The 25,241-nt window shown below is 43.2% G+C and overlaps 1 protein-coding gene across 1 annotated transcript in view; it reads right to left on the reverse strand.

The window, feature by feature from the left end:
- FYB1 (FYN binding protein 1) overlaps window positions 1-25,241 on the reverse strand; it is a gene marked incomplete at its 3' end in the record, with an annotated part of 246,374 nt that overhangs the window by 135,289 nt on the left and 85,844 nt on the right. Inside the window, exon 2 of the mRNA XM_082275208.1 lies at window positions 11,865-12,936. Within this exon, the coding sequence (XP_082131334.1) occupies window positions 11,865-12,936 (1,072 nt within the window). The remainder of the gene's footprint in view (window positions 1-11,864; window positions 12,937-25,241) is intronic.

Raw genomic sequence — 25,241 nt, forward strand, 5'->3', positions numbered from 1 at the left:
GTCTACAAAGTTCTGCAAACAAAAAAAGGGCGTACCGGCCTAGCACATTATCCTCAGTACAGCTTTATTAATAAAAAATAAAATTGGCTAATCACAAACAAAATGTGTAAACCAGCATATCAAATTCAAATGTCGGAAACAATTGTTGCAATGTCCACTGTCCTTGATGGAATGACGCTGACGCATTTCAAGACTCTGAGGAAGAGGCGAAGCCTCGAAACGCGTCAACTGTCATTCCATCAAGGACAGTGGACATTGCAACAATTGATTCCGACGTTTGAATTTGATATGCTGGTTTACACCTTTTGTTTGTGATTAGCCAATTTTATTTTGTATTAATAAAGCCGTACTGAGGATAATGCGCTAGGCCGGTGCGCCCTTTTTTTGTTTTTTGTTTACATAGGCTTCTATGCCTATGGTTGTGCCACTGGCTGTAGGTATAAAGTGATTGGAGGCTGGGGAGGAGTTGAATCTAAATAGACAGCATCACTTTGCCTAATAGGCTGGGCGGAAGTGTCTTTTTGACTTGTCAATCATATTTTATAAACTTCACATTCCTGTTCTCTGATACCTTAGCATTATTGATTGTAGCATTACTGATAGCCCACTTATGGATTTGGTATATCCACCAGCTTTAAAATGGTCCAGCCACTTTTATACAGCACAGTGGCTTAGTGAACACCGGTGAAATCCCAACCAGGACATGACCTGCATGGAGTTTTCATGTTCTCACTGGGCTTGCATGGGTTTCATCCCACAGGAGGGAGTTGTCATTAACCGCTCCAGTTCCTTCTTATAGCAGCTTTACTGCCACATGGTGGCACCTGTGCAGTGGATCGTGTATATATACGTGACCCCACACCTCCAGGTAGGGGGTGCGCATGGGCGCTGACGGCTGATTACACACAGCAGAAACCAATTGGTGGGCACGGGGTACTCAATGTTCTCCAGCACCGGCCGACCATCTATGTAAACAAGGCAGATTGCTGATCTGACAGGAGGGAATGGATGGAGTTTGTGTCCCTGTAAAGCAGAGAATGAATTCCATCTCTTCCTCTAGTTAAAGCACCTTACGCAGTATAGTAAAACGCTGGCTAGGCACACAGTTAACCCTTTGTTCGCCCCTCATGTTAACCCCTTCCCAGCCAGTGTCATTAGTACAGTGACAGTGCATATTTTCTATCATTGATCACTTTAATAGTGTTACTGGTCCCCAAAAAGTGTCAGTTAGTGCCAGAATGACTGCCGCAATATCACATTCCTGATATAAGTTGCCGATCGTCCCCATTACTAGTAAAAAATAAACCATTACAATAAAAATATCCCATAGTTTGTAGACGCTATAACTTTTGCGTAAACCAATTAATACATGCTTATTGGGATGTTTATTACCAAAAATATGTAGCAGGATATATATTGGCCTAAATTTAGGAAGAAACTAAATTTTTAATAATTTTTTATTGGATATGTATTGTAACAGAAAGTAAAATATATATATATATATATATATATATATATATATATATATATATTTTTTTTTTTTTTTTTCAGAATTGTCAGACTTTTTTGTTTCTAGCAAAAAAAAAAAAAAAAACTGCAAAGGTGAACTCGTACATGCTTTTGAATCAAGGGAGAACCCGGATGGAGGAGGATGCGTTAGACCCCTGAGTAAATAAAACAATAACTCGGCAGGAAAGGGAGGAGACCATTTCCTATACCCTTTTCTTTTCATCCCTTCCTTTTTTGATCCCCCCTCCCGTCTTTCCCTCCCCCCCCCTTTTTTTTTTTTTTTCTTCTGGGGTTGATTTATGTTTCTTCTTTTTTGATCTCCTTTTCTTCTTCTTTGTTTTTTTGTTTTTTTACATATAGAGAAGTTAAGGTGTGCAGAACCTATATAATTGAGTTATGAAGAAGTTAACGTAAGAACATATTTGAATATGATATGTTTTGTTTATTTTGGTATAATTTCACCTTGAAACTTTAATAAAATTTATAATTGAAAAAAAAAGAAATTACATTTTTAATCATTTTTTATTGGATATGTATTGTAACAGAAAGTAAAAAAAAAAAATATATATATATATATATATATATATTTTTTTTCAGAATTGTCAAAAATATAAACCGCAAAGGTGATCAAGTACCACCAAAAGAAAGCTCTATTTGTGGGAAAAAAGTGCATACATTTTATTTGAGTACAGTGTCGCACGACGGTGCAATTGTCAGTTAAAAAAAAGCAGTGCCATATCGCAAAAAACGGCCTGTTCATGAAGGTGGGTAAATGTTCTGCAGGTCAGGTGGTTAAGGGATATGGAGTTGGAGTCTTATTAATTCAGTGGGGTATTAAATATACAGTTTGCATACTTCAAGCAGGTCTTCGTTGTCCTGTCCCCAGATGCCACAATAGGAAATCACAAATGAAAGAAATTCAACTTGTTGTACACAAAAACAAAGTCTGGGGGGTGCTACATATTTTAACTTCCTTTAGATTATTTTTAAAACTTTCTTGTGTAGGACTTGATTTAATTAATTTTAGACATTGCTACGCTAAAGCAATTTTTCATTAAGTGTCAAACACCCCCTTCACCAGCATGAAATACCTGGCATATTCACATAAAGTGCACATACATATAAAGTATATGTAAAGGCAAAAGTTTTTGTTTTCATTTTTTAAAACTTGGGGAAACATTAGACCTTCTGTATGGTTTTTAGTACTCTCTGTGTCCCCACTGTAAAGATGTGCCCTCTCTGGTTGTCCTGGTGAACATTGTCACCAAACCTGGAAATTATGTGAAAGCCAAAATGTTATAGTTGTACCTGGTGTATTTTCTGAAAGCAGTGGGCCTGTGTGCAAGATCATTAGTTGGACTCTCCTGCCAGAGGAAAAGAAAGTACGACCCAGGCAGCGCAGTGCGGAAAAAATTGGGTGTGGTTTTCATTGCGCTGAATATTGGCCATGGCTTAAAGGGACACAGAGTGCAGGGGTTCAAGAGTGCATGGAGAGTCCAAGGGCCAGTAGTAAGTGACACAGAGTTCAGGGGTAAGTAGTAAGTGATGTGAAGTTTAGGGATTACTAGCAAGTGGCTCAGAGGTCAGTAATAGGTGACTGAAATTATAGGGGTCAGGAGTAAGTTGCACAGAATTCAAGGGTCAGTAGTAAGTGGCGCAGAGTCCAGAGGTCAGGAGTAAGTGGTGCAAAGTTCAAGGTTCAGTAAGTGAGGCAGAGTTCAGAGATCAGGAATAAGTGGTGCAGAGTTTAGAGGTTGGTAGTAAGTGATGCAGAGTTCAGGGGTCAGGAGTTAGTGGCACAGAGTTCAGGAGTCAGTAGTAAGTGATGCAGAGGTCAGGAGTAAGTGGCACAGAGTTCAGGAGTCAGAGTAAGTTACGCAGAGTTCAGAGGTCAGTAGTAAATTACAGAGTTCAGGGGTTTGGAGTAAGTGACATAGAGCTCAGGGGGTCAGTAGTAAGTGAGGCAGAGTTCAGGGGTCAGGAATAAGTGGCACAGAGTTCAGGGGTCACTAGTGACGCAGAGTCCTGAGGTCAGGAGTAAGGGACACAGAGTTCAGGGGTCAGGCGTACGTTACTAAGAAGTCAGTAGTAAGTGACGCAGAGTTTAGAGGTCAGTAGTAAATGACACAGAGTTCAGGGGTTTGGAGTAAGTGACATAGAGTTCAGGAGTCAGTAGTAGGTGATGCAGAGTTTAGGGGTCAGGAGTAAGTGATGCAAAGTTTAGGGGTCAGTAAGTTACACTGGGCTCAGAGATCATTAGCAAGTGACACAGAGTTCAGGGATCAATACTAAGTGATGCAGAGTCGAGAGGTCAGTGGTTACTGATGCAGAGTTCAGAGGTCAGGCATATGTGGTGCAGAGTTCAGAGGTCAGGAGTGAAACAGATTTCAGGGGTCAGGAGTAAGTGATTCAGAGTTCAGGGGTCAGTAGTAAGTGACACACAGCTCAGAGGTCAATAGTATGTTAGGCAGAGTCCGGAGGTCAGGAAAAGGTGATGCAGAATTCAGGGGGTCAGTAGTAAATTATTCAGAGTTCAAGGGTCATAAGAAAATGACACAGAGTTCAGGGGTCAGTAGTAAGTGATGCAGAGTTGAGAGGTCAGGGGTAACTGATGCTGAGTTCAGAGGTCAGGTAAAAGTGGCACAGAGTTCAGGGGCCAAAAGTAAGTAATGTAGAGTTCAGGAGTCAGGAGTAAGTGATGCAGAGTTCAGGGGTCAGAAGTAATTGACATGCAGCTCAGAGGTCAATAGTAAGTTAGGCAGAGTCCAGAGGTCAGGAAAAGGTGATGAAGAATTCAGGGGGTCAGTAGTAAATTATGCAGAGTTCAAGGGTCATAAGTAAATGACACAGAGTTCAGGGGTCAGTAGTAAGTGATGCAGAGTCGAGAGGTCAGGGGTAACTGATGCTGAGTTCAGAGGTCAGGTAAAACTGGCGCAGAGTTCAGGGGCCAGAAGTAAGTAATGTAGAGTTCAGGAGTCAGGAGTAAGTGATGCAGAGTTCAGGGGTCAGTAGTAATTGACACGCAGCTCAGAGGTCAATAGTAAATGTAGAGTCCAGAAGTCAGGAAAAGGTTATGCAGAGTTCAGGGGTCAGTAGTAAATGATGCAGAATTCAACGGTCATTAGCGAGTGACACGGGATTCAGGGGTCAGTAGTAAGTACAGCCACACGGCACTCCCCTGCACAGCTTACCACCTAGACTTCTGTTCTCAGAGCCACGCTCTCTTTCTGCTTTCTGGTAGGCAGGGTCTGGTAGGCAGGGCTTGCAGGGCTATATTTGGCATTAGCATGGGTCAATTACAATCTTGCTCCACCTTGAAAGAAGGACCAACCCCCCCCCCCCCCCCAGCATTAGCCCGGCGGCATTCAATTTCCTCCCCAACAAGCACTGAGTGCATCTTTGCTGCTGGGAGTGATAATCACAGCTGCAGCAAATGCCTAGAAGACATGGGGCATTTCCCCATGCTGTGCAATGTGTGAGAGCACAGTGGGCTCTTCCTACTAGGGGCCAGTGTGCACTTTACATATTGCACCCATGGAGGAATACACCACTGAATTTTACCCAGAATAAAAGGTGAGGGAAATTTTCCAAATGGTGTAAAATGTTCCAATGACGACTATATAAAATGGGAATCCTCTTCATTTTTGGGAAGGCTTCCTCTTAGTTCTTGTAGCAAGAGATGGTGGGGGCTGAACTCCCCCCCCCCCCCAGCGTGTGACACTACTCCATGGCCATGGAGTACAAGTGTGGGTTCTGTGCATCTAGGCCAGCCAGTCAACAAGGTAGCAGTGGCTATGCTCCCACCCTTGTTTATCCGCCTATCGCCAAGAACTGGATGCATTTCGGCCCTTTCTGAGCAGCTTTGGCCATATAGAAGGGATGGCATCACCCCTCAAGTGACTGGGGTGGACCATGGGAGATGGGCACCAAGGATATGATGTAGGTGAGGGCATGTGGAGAGGTGTTGCCAGATCCCGCTAGTCAGCCTTACCTTCTGCTTTGCTGTGGAAGTGACGTCATATGCTGGGAGCATGTAAAACCTTGGAGGGAATATATAAATACTCACCCTATTGGTTCACCACCACCCCACAAAAGTCTTAGTTTTTCATGTGGCCCCTTGGAAAAATGAATTGCCCACCCCTGATCCAGGGGATTCTTTAATTAATGCTAAACAGCGTAGATAGAGGATTCTGTCTGCCGGCTATTGCATCCTGATAGGCGGCACCTGCTGCTGTCAGAATACTCAAACAGTGACTGCATCTGATTGGATGCAGTCACTGTTTGGCTGACACTTTTGCATCCTGCTCCCTAATTTTTCATTTTAAAATTTGCCATGTTTGGTGGTGATGGCAGGGCCACCCATGGCTCATATTTGGCAGGCTTAACAGTGGGGTAATAAGGGGGATTCACAAATTTGATCATTTCCTGGGCCTATTTGGGCTGACTATACTTTGTAGTACATGTAAATACACTACTACAAAGGCAACATGGCTATGATACAGCCCGTATCTAATTCTATGCTCTTAAATACATTTAATGTGTTTCTAAACACATGAGCAAAATAATATATTGCAGCTTACCAGACCTTAAATGTGGGGCGGAATTACAGTAGTTTGCTTTTCTTTTCAGGTTTTTTTCATTAATTTTTACATGACATTCCTGCCAGTAAGACACATCCTGTCTTACAGTGACAATGCCTACTAATTGTACTGTTCCAAAGGAGTAGCAGTGTTGCCACCAGGGCTGGAGTGGGACTCATTTTCAGCCCTGGCGTTTCGTGCTTTAGACCGGCCCACTTTAGTTCACGACTGACTATATTAAAATAATGTAATTAAAACCTCCGAATATAAGTTTGCAATGGCTGCAGACATGGTACTGGAGAATACAGGGCTGCAGACATGGTACAGGAGAATGCAGGGCTGCGGGCATGGTAAAGGAGAATGCAGGGCTGCGGACATGGTACAGGAGAATGCAGGGCTGCGGCCATGGTACAGGAGAATGCAGGGCTGCGGACAAGGTACAGGAGAATGCAGGGCTGCGGACAAGGTACAGGAGAATGCAGGGCTGTGGACATGGTACAGAAGAATGCAGGGCTGCGGGCATGGTACAGGAGAATGCAGGGCTGTGGGCATGGTACAGGAGAATGCAGGGCTGTAGACATGGTACAGGAGAATGCAGGGCTGCGGACATGGTGCAGGAGAATGCAGGGCTGCGGGTATGGTACAGGAGAATGCAGGGCTGTAGACATGGTACAGGAGAATGCAGGGCTGCGGGCATGGTACAGGAGAATACAGGGCTGCGGACATGGTACAGGAGAATGCAGGGCTGCGGGCATGGTAAAGGAGAATGCAGGGCTGCGGACATGGTACAGGAGAATGCAGGGCTGCGGGCATGGTAAAGGAGAATGCAGGGCTGCGGACATGGTACAGGAGAATGCAGGGCTGCGGACATGGTGCAGGAGAATGCAGGGCTGCGGGTATGTTACAGGAGAATGCAGGGCTGTAGACATGGTACAGGAGAATGCAGGGCTGCGGGCATGGTACAGGAGAATGCAGGGCTGCGGGCATGGTACAGGAGAATGCAGGGCTGCAGACATGGTACAGGAGAATGCAGGGCTGCGGGCATGGTACAGGAGAATGCACGGCTGTAGACATGGTACAGGAGAATGGAGGGCTGCGGGCATGGTACAGGAGAATGCAGAGCTGCGGACAAGGTACAGGAGAATGCAGGGCTGTGGACATGGTACAGAAGAATGCAGGGCTGCGGGCATGGTACAGGAGAATGCAGGGCTGTGGGCATGGTACAGGAGAATGCAGGGCTGTAGACATGGTACAGGAGAATGCAGGGCTGCGGGCATGGTACAGGAGAATGCAGTGCTGCGGACACGGTACAGGAGAATGCAGGGCTGCGGGCATGGTACAGGAGAATGCAGTGCTGTGGGCATGGTACAGGAGAATGCAGGGATGCGGGCATGGTACAGGAGAATGCAGTGCTGTGGGCATGGTACAGGAGAATGCAGGGCTGCGGGCATGGTACAGGAGAATGCAGGGCTGCAGACATGGTACAGGAGAATGCAGGGCTGCGGACATGGTACAGGAGAATGCAGGACAGTGGACATGGTACAGGAGAATGCAGGGCTGCGGACATGGTATGGTAAAGGAGAATGCAGGGCTGCGGGCATAGTACAGGAGAATGCAGGGCTACGAACATGGTACAGGAGAATGCAGGGCTGCGGGCATGGTACAGGACGATGCAGGGCTGCGGGCATAGTACAGGGGAATGCGGGGCTGCAGGCGTGGTACAGGGGAATGCGGGGCTGCGGGCATGGTACAGGAGAATGCGGGGCTGCAGGCATGGTACAGGGGAATGCGGGGCTGCGGGCATGGTACAGGAGAATGCGGGGCTGCGGGTATGGTACAGGGAAATGTGGGGCTGCGGACATGGTACAGGAGAATGTGGGGCTGCGGGCATGGTACAGGGGAATGCGGGGCTGCGGGCATGGTACCCGGGAATGCGGGGCTGCAGGTATGGTACAGGGGAAAGCAGGGCTGCGGGCATGGTACAGGGGAATGCGGGGCTGCTTGCATGGTACAGGAGAATGCAGGGCTGCAGGCATTGTACAGGAGAATGCGGGGCTGCAGGCATACTACAGGAGATGCAGTACTGCGGGCATGGTACAGGTAGTGAGTGTACAGCCTGTATAACAGTGTAAATTTGCTGTCCCCTCAAAATAACTCAACACACAGCCATTAATGTCTAAACCGCTGGCAACAAAAGTGAGTACACCCCTAAGTGAAAATGTTCCAATTGGGCCGAATTAGCCATTTTCCCTCCCTGGTGTCATGTGACTGGTTAGTGTTACAAGGTCTCAAGTGTGAATGGGGAACAGGTTTGTTAAATTTGGTGTTATCGCTTGAAATCTCTCCTACTGGTAACTGGAAGTTCAACATGGCACCTCATGGCAAAGAACTCTGAGGATCTGAAAAAAATAATTTTTGCTCTACATAAAGATGGCCTAGGCCATAAGAAGATTGCCAAGACCCTGAACCTGAGCTGCAGCACGGTGGCCAAGACCATACAGTGGTTTAACAGGACAGGTTCCACTCAGAACAGGCCTCACCATGGTCGACCAAAGAAGTTGAGTGCATGTGCTTAGCGTCGTATCCAGAGGTTTTCTTTGGGAAATAGACTTATGAGTGCTGCCAGCATTGCTGCAGAGGTTGAAGGGGTGAAGGGTCAGCCTGTCAGTGCTCAGCCTATACGCCGCTCACTGCACCAAATTGGTCTGCATGGCTGTCATCCCAGAAGAAAGCCTCTTCTAAAGATGCATAAAAAAGCCCGCAAACAGTTTGCTGAAGACAAGCAGACTAAGGACATAGATTACTGGAACCATGACCTGTGGTCTGATGAGACCAAGATAAACTTTTTTGGTTCAGATGGTGTCAAGCGTGTGTTGTAGCAACCAGGTGAGGAGTAAAAAGACAAGTGTGTCTTGCCTACAGTCAAGTATGGTGGTGGGAGTGTCATGGTCTGGGGCTGCATGAGTGCTGCCAGCACTGGCGATCTACAGTTTATTGAGGGAACCATGAATGCCAACATGTACTGTAACATACTGAAGCAGAGCATGATCCCCTCCCTTCGGAGACTGGACCGCAGGGCAGTATTCCAACATGATAATGACCCCAAACACACCTCTAGGATGACCACTGCCTTGCTAAAGAAGCTGAGGGTAAAGCTGATGGACTGGCCAAGCATGTCTCCAGACCTGAACCCTATTGAGCATCTGTGGGGCATCCTCAAAGGGAAGGTGGAGGAGCGCAAGGTCTCTAACATCTACCAGCTCCATGATGTCATTGTGGAGTGGAAGAGGACTCCAGTGGCAACCTGTGAAGCTCTGGTGAACTCCATACCCAAGAGGGCTAACGAAGTTCTGGAAAATAACGGTGGCCACACAAAATATTGACATATTGTTAGGCACACATTTAACCCCTTGATTGACTTAGTCGTTATTACTTCTGAACCGGAAGGTTTTAACCCCTTAATGACCAGGCCATTTTTTTGCGATACGACAATGCATTATTTGTAACTGACAATTGCGCAATCGCGCGACGCTGTACCAAAATAAAGTTGATGTCCTTTTTTTCCCTCACAAATAGAGCTTTCTTTTGGTGGTATTTGATCACCTCTGCGATTTTCATTTCTTGCGCTATAAACAAAAAAAGAGCGACAATTCTAAAAAAAAAAAACAACAATTTTTACTTTCTGCTATATATAACATTCCCAATAAAAAAAAAAAAATCTAATTTTTTCATCATTTTAGGCCATTTTGTATTCTGCTACATATTTTTGGTAAAAAAAAATCCCAATAAGTGTATATTGATTGGTTTGCGCAAAAAAGTTATCACGTCTGCAAACTAGGGGAACGATATATGTAATTTTTTTTTTTTTTACTAGTAATGGCGGCGATCAGCCATTTATTGTGGGACTGCGACATTTAGGCGGACAGATCGGACACTGACATTTTTTTACACTTTTGGGGGGACCAGTGACAGTACTACAGTAGTCAGTGCTAAAAATATGCAGTTACTGTACTAATGACACTGGCAGATAAGGGGTAAACACCAGGGGCGATCAAAGTGTTAAATAGGTCCCTAAGGGGTGCTTTCTAACTGTGTGGGGGATGTATTCACTGCATGAACACAGAGACCTGTGTTCCTATATAAGAGGAACACAGGATCCCTGTGTTCATTACTGACAGAACAGCGGTCTGCCGTTGTAAACACGTTCTGTCTCCATGGGGAGTGATCGCAGTTGCCCAGCGGCAATCACGGCCACCGGACCTGCTGATTGGCTCTCCCTGTGGCCAATCGGGGCGTACGTGTGCGTCCGCTAGCAGTCCAGCAAAAGGTACGTCGCTTCGCGGGACAGAGCCGACCTGCCGCCGTAAAACTACGGCGGCTGGTCGGCAAGCGGTTAACCCCTTCCCAGCCAGTGTCATTAGTACAGTGACAGTGTATAATATTAGCACTGATCACTGATTAAGTGTCACTGGTGATGTCAGTGGCAGTATTGTCAGTTCCCCCCAGTGTCAGTTACCGTCAGATTGCCTGCTGTACTATTGCAGTCTAATTAAATGTCGTTGATCACCGGCATTAGTAGAATAAAAAGAAAAAAATTCCAATATATATATATATATATATATATATATATATATATATATATATATATATATATATACCATAGTTTGTAGATGCTATAACTTTCACACAAACCAATCAGTATACATTTATTGGGATTTCTTTTTTTTTACCAAAGACATGTAGCAGAATACATTTTGGCCAAAATTTCTAAAGACATTTTATCTTTTTATTTCCTATTGGATATGTTTAATAGCAGAAAATAAAAAATATTGTTTTGTGGGATGATCAAATACCACTAAGGCTCGATGCACACCGCCGCGACCTGTCAGGCGACTTGTCAGCCTGACAAGTCGCGGTCCCTCGCGGTCCATTGACTGCTACAGGACCCATTCTAATAGGAGCGACACAAGTCGCTCCGACTTAGAAAAAGGGTCCTGTACTACTTCGGGGCGACCTTGGAGCGACTTGCATAGACATTCATTATATGAAGTCTGTGCAAGTTGCGCCGAAGTCGCGGTGCACAGGACTTCACATGTCGCCCCCGAAGTAGTACAGAGTCGTGCCGCTGCAGTGTGAACCGGCTCTTAAAGAAAGCTCTATTTGTTTTGGAAAAAAATATATAATTGTCCTTTGGGTACAGTGTTGCATGACTGTGCAATTTGAGTTAAAGTAGCACAGTGCTTAATAGCAAAAAATGGCCTGGTCATGAAGGAGGTAAAATCTTCCAGAGCCGAAGTGGTTAATAGGCCAAACAGGAACAAATATCGTGGTTAGGGTTTATACACACTTTAAATAATATGTTACGTTTATTGGTCTTTTAATGCTGAATTAGCTTTTTTTAAGCTGTAATAAAATAGTAAAAAGGGGTTAGAGCCCGACATTAATAATATATAACAGTCAGAATTACAGGTCCAATCTAATGGCAAACAATTATTTTCTTTTACAGTTATTTAACATGTGCTTTTTGTGCATATCTACTCACTGCGCAGACAAAGTTGAAGCCAGCCTGATTACCTTGGGAACGATCTAGAGTTTAGCCCTACAAATTTTGAAATGAAACAAGATGGAGCCAACTGGGGCCTAACTTAAAAAAAAAAAAAAACCCAAACTCTCCTATTTTAGCCACGCAGTACAGATAAGCAATTTAGTTTCACATATACAAACTGATAAACCTGTAAAATTCCAGCATATACAAACTGTAAAATTCCAGCTTACCAGCTCGTTTCCTGAATTTTTCTATATCGACATTTGGTGGTCTTGAAGGTTTTTGTGGTGGAGGGCCTAATTTGGCTAGAGATGGAAGTGGCTTTCGCTTTGGTTCGTTGGGATCTTTTGGTTCTCCTAAATTGTCTGGGACAGATGATGTTCTAGGATGTTTTAGTCCGAAAGGTGAAGAACTGTTACCATTTTGGTTAGTTTTCATTTGAAAATCTTTGGCTATGGAACTAGGTTTCGGACTGTCATTTGTCTCCTCTGTGCTTTTATTTAGAAACGGACTTTGGAGCTGTCTAATACCAGCAGACCTTAACGGTACTCCATGGAAAGGTTGCGAAGACGTACTTGAAGACATGTTTTCTTCTGTTGATTCCTTTATTTGTCTTACAGGCTTGTTGTCCTGGGAACCCGAAAATGTCTTTGCTACCGAGTTGTGTTTGTTGAAACTGTTCTCACTTGGTGCTCCACCCACGTTGATGGGAGGTTTCGCCCCAAATGGCGGCTTCTTTTGGAAAGGAGGCTTGGGCTCATTTTCTGAAGTTGAACTAACTGCTTTAAATTGTGATGGTTTAGAGAAAGGTGGTTTTTCTTCAATTCCCTTTGGCTCTGGTGGAAAGTTTGGCTTGAGTCCACCAAACTTAGGCTCCTGTGAAGCATTATTAGGGGTCCCAAAAGGTCTGTTAGCTATAGGTTTTGGAAATGGGAACTTTGGTTCTTCTGTCTGTTGGCTTGTGGGTTTAAATCCAGGTGGTTTTGGAAATGTAGTTTTCTCCTCCCTTGCTTGGATGTTTATGTTGGAAGAGACGACAGTCCTGTTGATGCCTCCAACTGGTTTTACAAGTGGCGGCGGTTTGAATTCATTTGCTGGAGCTTTTTGTGCCAGTACAGGTTTTGGAACTGCTGGCTTCTTAGGTGTTAATCCTGGTGGAGTGTTGCTTGTTGACTCAAATCCTTTTCTTCTATCTTGAAATGATTTTAAAGCGGACAGTCCTGGGGAATTCTCTGCCTCCTCCATGGGACTGGGAACTCCACTGAACATAGCTGCAATCGACTTCACATTTGTGCTTTTCTCCTGCAAGCCAAAGGAAGAAAAGAGCTCAAGTGAAAGGTTTCACGTAGCACAGACACACACGCACACAGCTCTTTCAAAGGCTTCCTGAGCTGAGGCTTGCAACAGAGCTGATTGGTAGAATGTATTTAACAAGTATCTTCCTGTATGTCTAAATAATGCTGCCTTCTTACTTAGTTTAGTGTACTTTAGTTTTTCTTTTTATATAACATAAATATAGCACTTTCATATGGGTTTTAACAGGTGCATATACTCTTAGACTACTTGAAAGGCACATATAGACTTTCATGTACACATCATTATCTTTATTGTTTTAAACTACATAGACATTTTACATAAAATCTATTTAATTATGTGGAGGTTGTATTGTTTTTTCTGGGAAGGGGGGAAAGTGCACACTGAAAAGGACATAAAATCATATGACTGGGACTATACAGTATCTCACAAAGTGAGTACACCCCTCACATTTTTGAAAATATTTTATTATATCTTTTCATGTGACAACACTGAAGAAATGACACTTTGCTACAATGTAAAGTAGTGAGTGTACAGCTTGTATAACAGTGTGAATTTGCTGTCCCACTCACTACTTTGCATTGTAGCAAAGTGTCATTTCTTCAGTGTTGTCACATGAAAAGATATAATAAATTATTTACAAAAATGTGAGGGATGTACTCACTTTTGTGAGATACTGTATGTCGTCCCATCAGAGCCAACAGCTGCCAATCACTCCCTGTAGAAATAGATGGTATACAAGCCATTCATGGTGTTCCAAACTGCCAGTGTAAGGAGTACGATCATAAGGGTGGCTCTATGGGACCCTGCAGAGGAATGGAGCCACCCTTAGAAAGGGATATTTTTATTTGGAATTTCAGAAGAATGAGAGCCGTAAAACATCAAACCAAATAAGTGCAAACCTATGCTGTCCATTACTATATAACTGTAATTGTATAATATTAAAGTGGTTGTAAACCCTTACATATACCCAGTGAAGTAACTATTCTCAGGTGATACACCGAGATTAAACTAATCCTCCTACATAGATTATACTTGTCTACCTGCAGCCACCTCTTCTTGACATCTGTTCAAAGTCCAGTATTTATAAAGCTTGTCTGAGCTGTCAGGAAACAGGGGGCTGAGAGCTGAAATTACACACCACAGAGCTCTGAGAGCCGATTGGAGAGAAGGGACACACCCCCTTCACACAACACACAGAAACAGGGCTAACAATCAGCTGGAGATCCCTCCCCTGTCACTTTTTTCTCTTGGTGTCCAGAAAACTTGTTGGAAGAATATTACTGTCTGTATATGGTCCTGATGAAGCTCACCGTGAAACGCGTCGACTCTTGAGCAGAGGTATTCTCATATCCACGCACTGTTTGATATGTATTGCACTTTTTTGTGTATAGATGACTCACAATTTATGCATATATGCTGGGTGACTTAAACCTGTGTTTGGTCAGTTTCACCATTTTTTAGTTAGTGTTTTTAACTATTGAATCAATAAATGTGTTTTTATATATCTGTGTCAAAGTCTATCTTATAATGTGCCCTTAAAGTCCACACATGTTTCCAGTTGTCTTTTACAACTGTTGTTTTTTTTACTTGAAATAATTCATGCTGATAGCAGGGGAATGAAGCAGCAGACAGAATTGACATTTTGGGGTTACATAGTTACATAGTAGGTTACATAGTAGGTGAGGTAGAATAAAGACAATAGTCCATCCAGTTCAACCTGTGTAGGTGTGTGTGGCTGTAATCATCTCACATACCCCTGAATGTTCTGATCCTTGAGATGTACATCTAAGAGTCTTTTGAAAGCCACCATACTACCCGCAGAAACCACCTCTTGTGGTAGAGAATTCCACAATCTTGAAACCCTAACAGTAACGAACCCCCCACGTTGCCTGAGGTTAAAACGCTTCTCCTCTAATCGCATTGTATGCCCTAGAGTCCTCATGCAATCCCTTCGACTGAACAGCTTTTTTTCTAAGCTGAGATCCCCATTGAGATATTTAAAAATTGCTATCATGTCCCCCCTCAGGCTTCTCTTCTCCAGGGAGAATAAATCAAGCGATTGCAGACGCTCTTCATAATTAAGATCCTCCAATCCCCTAATTAGTTTAGTTGCCCTTCTCTGGACTCTCTCCAGCTCCAACACATCCCTCCGGAGGACTGGCGACCAGAACTAGACAGAATACTCCAGATGCGGTCGGACCAGAGTTTTATAAAGTGGAAGGATTATAGTCTTATCTCTGGAATACATCCCTTTCTTTATGCATTCTAATATTCTGCTGGCTTTGGCAGCTGCCGCTTGACATTGCATGCTATTGCCTAGTCTATCATCAACCAAGACTCCCAGATCTTTCTCCATTTTTGATTCCCCCAAGGGTTCCCCTCCTAACGTGTATTGTGCTTTTATGTTTCTAGTCCCCAAGTGCAAAACCTTACACTTCTCCACATTAAACCTCATTTGCCAAGTCGTTGCCCACTCCGTTATTTTGTCCAGGTCATTCTGTAGGATATCTGCTTCATGCTGTGAAGTTATTGCCCTGGCCAATTTTGTGTCATCTGCAAAAACTGATATTGAACTACTGATCCTGTCCTCAAAGTTTTTTCATGAATAAATTGAACAAGGTTGGACCCAGGACTGAGTCTTGGGGGACCCCGCTTACTACCTCAGACCAGTCTGAGTATGTGCTGTTTATTACCACCCTTTGGACATGCCCTTTTAGCCAGTTCTGTATCCAAGAGCAAACCCTGCTGTCGATACCTGCAGACCTTATTTTATAAATTAAGCGCTTGTGGGGAACTGTATCAAACGCCTTAGCGAAATCTAAGAACACCACATCCACTGGTCTGCTCCTATCTAGCTCACAGCTCACCTCCTCGTAGAATGTTAAGAGATTGGTTTGACAAGAACACCCATTTGTAAACCCGTGCTGGTTACTGCTGATGATGTTGTTGTCTTTAGCGAACTCTACGATATAGTCCCTTATCATCCCCTCCAGAAGTTTACATACTATTGATGTGAAACTGACAGGCCTATAATTTCCTGGTATATGCCTCTGACCCTTTTTGAATATCGGAATCACGTTAGCCTTCCTCCAATCCTCTGGTACATCTCCTGTCCTAATACTGTCAGCAAAGATCAGGAAAAGTGGTCTAGATATAACCTTACTGAGTTCCTTGAATACTCTCGGATGTACGCCATCCGGGCCTGGTGATTTGTTTGTGTTAAGTTTATCCAGCCTTTCCCTGATTTCACCCTCTGTTAGCCATAGTGGCAAGTCCTGTGTATTACTACTAACCATACAGTCATGGTCAGTGTACCCCTCTGTTTCCTGTGTAAAGACTGACGAGAAAAAAGCATTCAGCACGGTTGCTTTTTCAGTGTCCTCTGTAACCATCCCCCCATCATCGTTAATTATGTGTGCAATATGCTCTGCCCTCATTTTTTTGCTGTTGATATATTTAAAGAATTTCTTTGTTTTTTTTTTACCATCCTCCGCTATTTGTCTCTCAAAGTTTATTTTAGCCATCTTGATTTCGTGTTTCCTTTTCTTATTTGCCTCCTATTGGTCGAAAGCCGATACTGTGCCCTCTGATTTATATTTCCTGAAGGCCAATTTTTTTCCCCTAATAAGTTTTTTTAACGCCACGGTTTAGCCAGCCAGGTTTGGCTTTGTCTCTTCTAAATTTATTTCCCATAGGAATGCACTGCAAGATGCCTTTGCTTAATATGTTCCTAAAGCATTCCCATTTTTCCTCTGTGGTCAGTGATCCCAGGGTTTGGTCCCAGTTTACCCTTTCCATCAATGAGTACAATTTTGGAAAGTTTGCCCTTCTGAAGATTAGGGTTATTATGTTCCCCACTTGCCTTGTTATATTGTTATTTACACTAAATGTGATCATCCTGTGATTGCTAGAGCCTAGGTAGTCCTGGACTCCTACCTCCGAGATTATGTCTGGGTCATTAGTGATCAATAGATCCAGGACTGCGTTTTCTCTAGTAGGAGAATCCACCAACTGTGACATGTAGTTATTCTGTAATGTTTCCGTGAATAGACGGGCCTTTTGTGAGTGTGTAGTCCCCTCTTCCCAGTCAATGTCGGGATAATTGAAGTCCCCCAATATGATGACTGATCCCAGTTTTGCCACTTTACCCAATAGTGCTAAAAATTCCAGCTCTACCTCCTCCCCTTGTTTAGGTGGCCTATAGCAAACCCCCACAATTACTTTTCCCTTTTATCCTTCCCTATGGAGTTCTACCCACACGGATTCTAACTCCATACTCATCCCTTCCGTAATGTCACTCCTCTCTATCACCCTTACATTGTTCTTGACGTAGAGACATACCCCTCCCCCTCTTTTTCCTACCCTGTCCTTCCGGTACACTGAATACCCTTGGATATTGGCCAGCCAGTCATGTGAGGGGTCGAACCAAGTCTCAGTTATTCCCACAAGGTCTATGTCCTCCTCATGTACTAACATTTCCAACTCATCCATTTTATTAGCTAGGCTCCTGGCATTAGCATATACCCCTCTTAGTTTTACGGAAGTTAAACGTAATTGGGGGTTATGTTTATTCCTGTTTGGTCTGAGGTTTTCCCGCACAGACCTACCAATTGACGTTATGGCCCTACTGTCGCTTCTGACTCTAATACTACCTTCTGTCCTTTGCTCCCTCCTGACTGACTCTACTTCTGAGCCCTCCCCCCGTCTCCTAGTTTAAAAGCCCCTCCAACTTGGTGGCCATCTTTCTCCCCAAAAGAGCTGTACCGTCCCCATTAAGGTGCAGCCCATCCTTACTAAAGAGCCAGTAGCCGACTGAGAAGTCAGCCCAGTTCTCCAGGAACCCAAACCCCCTCCTTCCTACACCAATTCCTCAGCCACTTGTTAAGTTCCCTAATCTCCTTCTGCCTCTCCTGTGTGGCTCGAGGTACAGGCAGTATTTCAAAGAAAACCACCTTGGAGGTCCTTTTCCTCAATCTATTACCTAAATCCCTGAAATCGTTTTTTAAGATCCACCACCTTCCTTTTACTTTGTCATTAGTTGATTTACTAAAGGCAAGTACAATTGCTCCAGAGTTAAGTAAATGAAATGAAGGTTCACTTTGCAAAGAATACCCAATCACATGCAAGGAAAATTTAAAAAAAAACAACATTTTTGCTTGTACATGATTGGATGATTGAAGTCAGCAGAGCTTCTGCTCATTTACTAAGTTCTGGAGCAACTGCCCTTGTATGAGTGCAACTGCACTTTGCAAAGTGCACAGTCTATTTGCCTTTGTAAATCAACCCCCTAGTGCTCTTAATTGAGACAAGTACACACTATAGAGGGATATGCTTTGTTCATATTTCATGTCTGAAGTTTACAACCGCTTTATGTGTTGTTTATAACATGCCAACAAATTCAGGAGCACTGTACAATGAAAGGGCAAACATTGGGGGTCATTACAGGACTGGACAGGGAGCCCCGGGCAGGCGGCTGTGTACACAGTAGGAATACATACTATATATATGACCTGTTGGATGTGATTGTTTAGCCAGGCAAACAGTTTGGAAAGTGACAAACAGTTTTTGTCCCCTTTCCATTTCTAGCCTGCTCAGTGGACAATAATTCAGCATCATCATACTGCCATATCATTGCCTAGTATCATCTTTCTGGCTATGCTGTGTGGAAGAAATGTGTTACCTGAGGCTGACATTTCCCCAAATTTCCCATCCAGGGTTCAGTTGCAGTGGCTGGGAAGAGAGCTCAGTAAAACTGAGCGTATGATTTTACCAGTGGAAACTCTGTTTTTAATGCCATCACCTTCATGAGTGCCACCAGAGGCAGTCGGTTCAACTTCCCTCATGGTAGGAGCGCCCCTGGCTATAAAAGGATGCTGAGGTGCAGAGTCAATCTCTGAGGGACATTAACAGGGGAAATTGAGCTACTAAGACACAGATCGGGAGTTGAACTGTTGAGTCACGGTTCGTAGGGGGGAGCAAGGAGAACTGATTTGCTGACAGAGGTATTTGAATTACAGTAGTGATTATTTGGTGAAATTTAAGGATGAATTTCTACACTGTGCCTGCAGTTACAGATATTAGTGAGAGCTTCTTTTAAAACCCATTTACTGCTTGCTAAGAATATGTAAATGGATTCTAAAATGAACAATGAAAAGTTTTTATTGGGTGACAATGCATGAAGAAACTGTATAAGGGTGGGCAGATATTGTCCTGTCCATCATTTTTTTTTTTTTTTAGTTCTTTAATTATATTGTCAAATTACATCCAAAAACGTAAGTGTATTTGATCATGAATGAATTTCTAGTGACATGTTTTAGTGCTAATTTTTTGTATACTTTGACAACAGAAGCATAACCAATAACTGTCAGACTAACAGGAACCATATTATATTTATACAATAAATTGTATAAAGAAAACCAGATCAAAAGGTAATAATGACCCAATGAGTCATCACCGAAACAGAGAAACACTAGAACCTCCAGTTTCAGGTTTGTACCTGCTGTTCTCCAGAGGAAGCTGTCTGGTGCTACTGGGTGCTGAGACCCACCTATTGTCTACTACAGCCTTTCTCAACCTTTCCAGCACAAAGGAACCCCTTGAAATAACGTTCTGGTCTCAGACAACCCCTGCTAAAAATAACTATATCTAAAACTCAAGATACATTAGTGCGATGGTCAGTGGGAAGAATGCCCCTTACACTTGTGGTATTTGGGAAGAATTATCCTCTTACAGAGAGCTAAAAAGATCAATAGTGTTAGTGGGAACTTATCTGAGAAGCAGAAATTGCTCTTTGCTGAAGGAACACCTAGCAACCTCTGGAGGAACCATAGACTTCCATGGAATCCTGGATGAGAAACACTCATCGTCTACTACAGCCTTTCTCAACCTTCAACTATGTAATGCAAGGGCCTGCCTGATTGCATACAAATTGAAAGTGTTTAGTTTTGACCTCATATTATATGGTTTTGGTAAATCTAAAGGAAAAAAATCTAAAGATAATTGTACAGTGTGTATCCAGCTTTACAGAGCGCTAAAAAGATTAATAGTGTTTTTGGGAACTTATCTGAGAAGCAGAAATTGCTCCTTGCTCAAGGAACGCCTGCTCTGGAGGAACCATAAGCTTTCATGGAATCCTGGATGAGAAACCCTGGTCTACTAGATAAGAAGTTGTATGAACCCGCTGTAAAAGTTGTAGGTTTTCTATCTTTCTTGTCAATCTGTCCTACCTCAAGTTATTATAAAATACTTAAACTACTTTCAAGTGTGGACCTACTTTACTTCAAAGGAAAGTCATTTTTTTTCCTGTGGACTAGAAATGTCCTAAGAAGGATTCCCACTTGTATATGCAAGACACCTTCAGGTGGAAGCATTTTAGTGGTATGAACATCAGGACATTGGTTTTAGAAATTTCACTTAGCAGAGGCTCAAGATCCCCTGTAATACAGTGTTGGGAATGTAATTACTGCATAGTTATGGCCATTTCACATGAATTCCCAAAACAGGGTTATATGTATATCTCTGCAATGTCTTTAAAATAAATATGCAGTGCATTGCGAAAGTATTCGGCCCCCCTTAAACTTTTCGATCTTTTGCCACATTTCAGGCTTCAAACATAAAGATATAAAACTGTAATTATTTTTGAAGAGTCAACAACAAGTGGGACACAATCATGAAGTGGAACAAAATTTATTGGATATTTCAAACTTTGTTAACAAATAAAAAACTGAAAAATTGGGCGTGCAAAATTATTCAGCCCCTTTACTTTCAGTGCAGCAAACTCTCTCCAGAAGTTCAGTGAGGATCTCTGAATGATCCAATGTTGACCTAAATGACTAATTATGATAATAAAATCCACCTGTGTGTAATCAAGTCTCCGTATATTTATATTTATATATTTATATTTATGTGGAAGAAGGTGCTCTGGTCAGATGAAACCAAAATCGAACTTTTTGGCAACAATGCAAAACGTTATGTTTGGGGTAAAAGCAACACAGCTCATCACCCTGAACACATCATCCCCACTGTCAAACATGGTGGTGGCAGCATCATGGTTTGGGCCTGCTTTTCTTCAGCAGGGACAGGGAAGATGGTTAAAATTGATGGGAAGATGGATGGAGCCAAATACAGGACCATTCTGGAAGAAAACCTGATGGAGTCTGCAAAAGACCTGAGACTGGGACGGAGATTTGTCTTCCAACAAGACAATGATCCAAAACATAAAGCAAAATCTACAATGGAATGGTTCACAAATAAACATATCCAGGTGTTAGAAGGGCCAAGTCAAAGTCCAGACCTGAATCCAATCAAGAATCTGTGGAAAGAACTGAAAACTGCTGTTCCCAAACGCTCTCCATTCAACCTCACTGAGCTCGAGCTGTTTTACAAGGAGGAATGGGCAAAAATGTCAGTCTCTCGATGTGCAAAACTGATAGAGACATACCCCAAGCGACTTACAGCTGTAATCGCAGCAAAAGGTGGCGCTACAAAGTATTAACTTAAGGGGGCTGAATAATTTTGCACGCCCAATTTTTCAGTTTTTTATTTGTTTAAAAAGTTTGAAATATCCAATAAATTTCGTTGATTGATGATTGTGTCCCACTTGTTGTTGATTCTTCACAAAAAATTACAGTTTTATATCTTTATGTTTGAAGCCTGAAATGTGGCAAAAGGTCGAAAAGTTCAAGGGGGCCGAATACTTTCGCAATGCACTGTACTTACATTACTAATTGACTACTTTAATCAGAAGCCCCAAAAATAATTAGGCTAAATACGAAAAAAAGAACAGGAATACTTCTTCAACAACCTTTATTGTCAGGGAAGTCCCAGGAGCCATGAAAGCCAGGAAAACAAGTAAAAATCAATAAAATACAAAGTAAAGATGGCTAAATATTTTCTTCCAAAGCCACTTTGTGGAACACTGCTAACAATCCCCCCTCTTAGCCATATATTCATAGAAAATGGCTCATTCCACATGTTCTTTCTGACTGTTTTGTCTGTGATCCATGTTATTCAGCCATGTGGACAATGAGGACAATGAGCAATGAACATTATTGTACAAAACCCAATAAAAATGATTGAAAAAGAAAGAGGCTCATTGTGTGAACAATCTGTGTGTCAGGTTACAAGCAATATTTACCATTTCAGTCAGCTTACATGTCTGATGGATTACAAGCTGAATGTAAATGCTGTAACTACACCATGTGCCTGCTACAGAGACCCAACAAGATTAAAGTGTTTGTTACCCCAACATTTTATACTGTTGATATGCGTGTGCTGTACCATGTATTTGTATGAGAAAGTATCCTGTTCTCTCTGTATTGTTTCCCTTATGGGAAATCCCTGGTGTTCCTGCCAGTGCCTCTGCTTTCCTATTAAAAACTGACCACAATAAGCAGGGGAGCACACCATGGTCAGTTCTCTAACTGAGTTGGGAAAGCAGTGTGCTCTCCTCCAATGATCAGACTTGTCCTGACACACCTCCCCTGTACAGCCTTTCACTGGGAAGCTCAGTGTGCTGCAGCTTCTCCTCCTCCAGCTCTTATGTAGCTGAGAACAGAGGGAGCGTGATCACTTATAATGTTTTTTTTTTTATTTAATCTATTCAAAAAAGTTTTAAATTGAATGGGTTGTTTTACAAGGTGATTGTTTACAATCACTTGCTGACTGACAGACTATATATAAACTCAATTTGTATGCATGTTTTTTTTTTTTTTAAACAAGGACCGCCTGGGGTTAAAATAGTATTAAACTCAAGCCAGCAAGTCTGTTATTTTTCAACTTCCTTTAACAGTCCAGACAATGTAGTAGAGGGTTGATAAACAAAAAAATAGAGTTGCGCTAGAAATATTACTATATATATTGAAGATAGTGCTTACAGAATAGCATTAAGACTGCAGAAGTTGCAATATGAAGTCCCAAAGAAATTTTGAATTTGAAGAAATTGAGTCAAAACGGATAGTCTATCAAAGTTCCACACAACCCAACACCACCCCAGTGTTCAGCAAATCACCAAAGATATCGCCACCCTAGGTGAAAAGGAATGGCCTCTTACCAAACATACTGGACCTCTTAATATAGGAGGCCAGTAGCACCTTTGGCTGTTTGCCCTGCCAGGGCTTGGAATGATGTTTCTGTGGGCTTATGCTACACCATAAGGATCAGGCATTTGATTCATCCATATATTCAGCTTTTGTATCTCCCTTCATATATTTGACACAAACACCATGTAAAGATCCAACTGGGTCACAGTCACATGGACGACAAGATTTAGGATAGTCATGGTGGACAGCTGCATGGCCCGAGGAATGGGGGGCAGCAGGGTTCTTATGGAACCTGGTGTTATTGGAGCTGTCTCCAATTTCAGTAGCCATAGAAATCCAATCATTGGATTTGTTTTCATTGCGATAATCTGGGGGTAGTGGAAGTTGTGTCCAGCCTGTCTGCCTCTTCGACGCCAGTTGTGTGCTTATTGTGTCACCTTATTTGGCGTTGTTTAGATTTGAATTGTTTTGTGCAAGCTATTCATGTCCCAGGTGTGTTGAATTACATCGCCGATTCTTTGTCTCGTTTTCAGAGGGAAAGGTTCCGAAGGCTGGCAACGGATGCGGACCAGCGCGGGGTTTCTTGCCCTGAACTTCTGTGGAAACTTGTGCTGGAGTAGCTGGAGAGCTATTACTTCGCTCTGTGAGTGAGGGCACATGGGCAGCATATTCGTCAGTTTGGGGTGAGCGGTCCGCATTGGTAAGTTCAGGAGTTGGCTGTTTTTCCACTTCGGATTGATTGTCTTTGTTGTTGTATTTTATTGGGATGGAATTGACCCGGGGCACATCCGTTTTGAAGATGAACAGGAGTATGGCTGCCTTGGCTTTCTTTTTCCGACTGCGTGGCCTGGGTGATGTGACCAAAGACTTTATGGTAAGACAGGCCATGAAGGAATTTTGGAGCGGGCGTGTGCAGCCGGATACTAGGCGCCCGGTTTCCTTCGATTTGTTTCAGGAGCTAGTGGAGGGTATTGCACAGGGTTTGCTCTTCTGCCTATGAGGTGGGGCTGTTTATCGTGGCTTTTGCGTTGGCCTTTTTCGGGGCATTCAAGATTGGGGAGTTGGTAAGCAAGAACAGGTGTGGTGTGGGTGAGCTTCAATTCTCTGTATCGTTGTCTGACGAATGCGTCCGAAATTTTATTGGGAAAATCTAAAACAGATCAGTTGGTTAGAGGGGTTACTGTGTCATTGTTTCGGGTGTTGCCGGATGCGGTATGCCCAGTGTCTTACGTACAATGGTTTTTCGAGATGAGAGGGTCGGCACTTGGTGCCTTTTTGCTGCATGAGGATGAATCGTCCTTATCGTGCTTCCAGTTTTTGCCAGTTTTCCGCCGTTATTTGGCTGAGGCGGGCAGGGATGTTTCCCAGTTCAATACTCACTCCTTCCGTGTTGGGGCAGCGATGGAGGCAGCCAAATAGGGTTTGAGCCCTCAGGTCTTGAGGCGTATATGGAGGTGGGAGTCAGATTGTTTCAGGATATATGTTCGCTCTCATTTCCTATAAAGTTATCAGATCTTATTTCCATTGTGTATTTTGTGTGGCTATATGTTTTCTTTGTTTTGTTTCAGGTCTTCCTCTGGGTGTTGTCTGGATCTTGGGGGATTCATGTTTTTTGGGAGGCAGTAAGGGTGAGGGGAGACAACTTGGCATACAACGGAGCAAAACTCTTCTGAAATGGCTGGACATTCGAGATATGACGTGCGGCTGTGCTCTTCCCGAATTTCATTATTATGCTACTGGACAAGCCCCCGGATGTCTTAGTGCTTCATGTGGGGGTAATGATTTGGGATTCGGGCTACTAGAGATCTAGTGAGGGATGTAAAATTTGACATTTTGCGTTGGATGCGCAAATTTCCCGGATGTATCATTGTATGGTCAGATATTGTGGCCAGAAGGGTTTGGCGTTTTGCTCGCTCAATTGTTCGCCTTAACAAGACGAGAATTAAGCTAAACAGATTAGTAGGCAGGTTTGTGTCCAGGCTCAGGGACATTGTGGTTCAGCACCGGGAGCTAGAGCATCAGTCTGTCCGCTATTAGAGGGATAATGGCGTTCACTTAAATGCGGTTGGCATGGATATCTGGTCTTTGGGCTTACAGGAAGGAGTGCTGAGGGCGCTGCAGGTGTGAAGGGATTCGCTTGAATAAGGTGTCACTCAAGCTCAGGTGGTGGGTCAGGGGTCTTTGGGGGGGTCAATGAGTAATTAAATTGGTAAAAACATGTGGGGCTCATCTAGCGTATGGCGCTTTCAC

The sequence above is a fragment of the Pelophylax lessonae genome (genome assembly GCF_965119305.1).
Source record: "Pelophylax lessonae genome assembly, chromosome: 1".
NCBI lineage: Eukaryota > Metazoa > Chordata > Amphibia > Anura > Ranidae > Pelophylax > Pelophylax lessonae.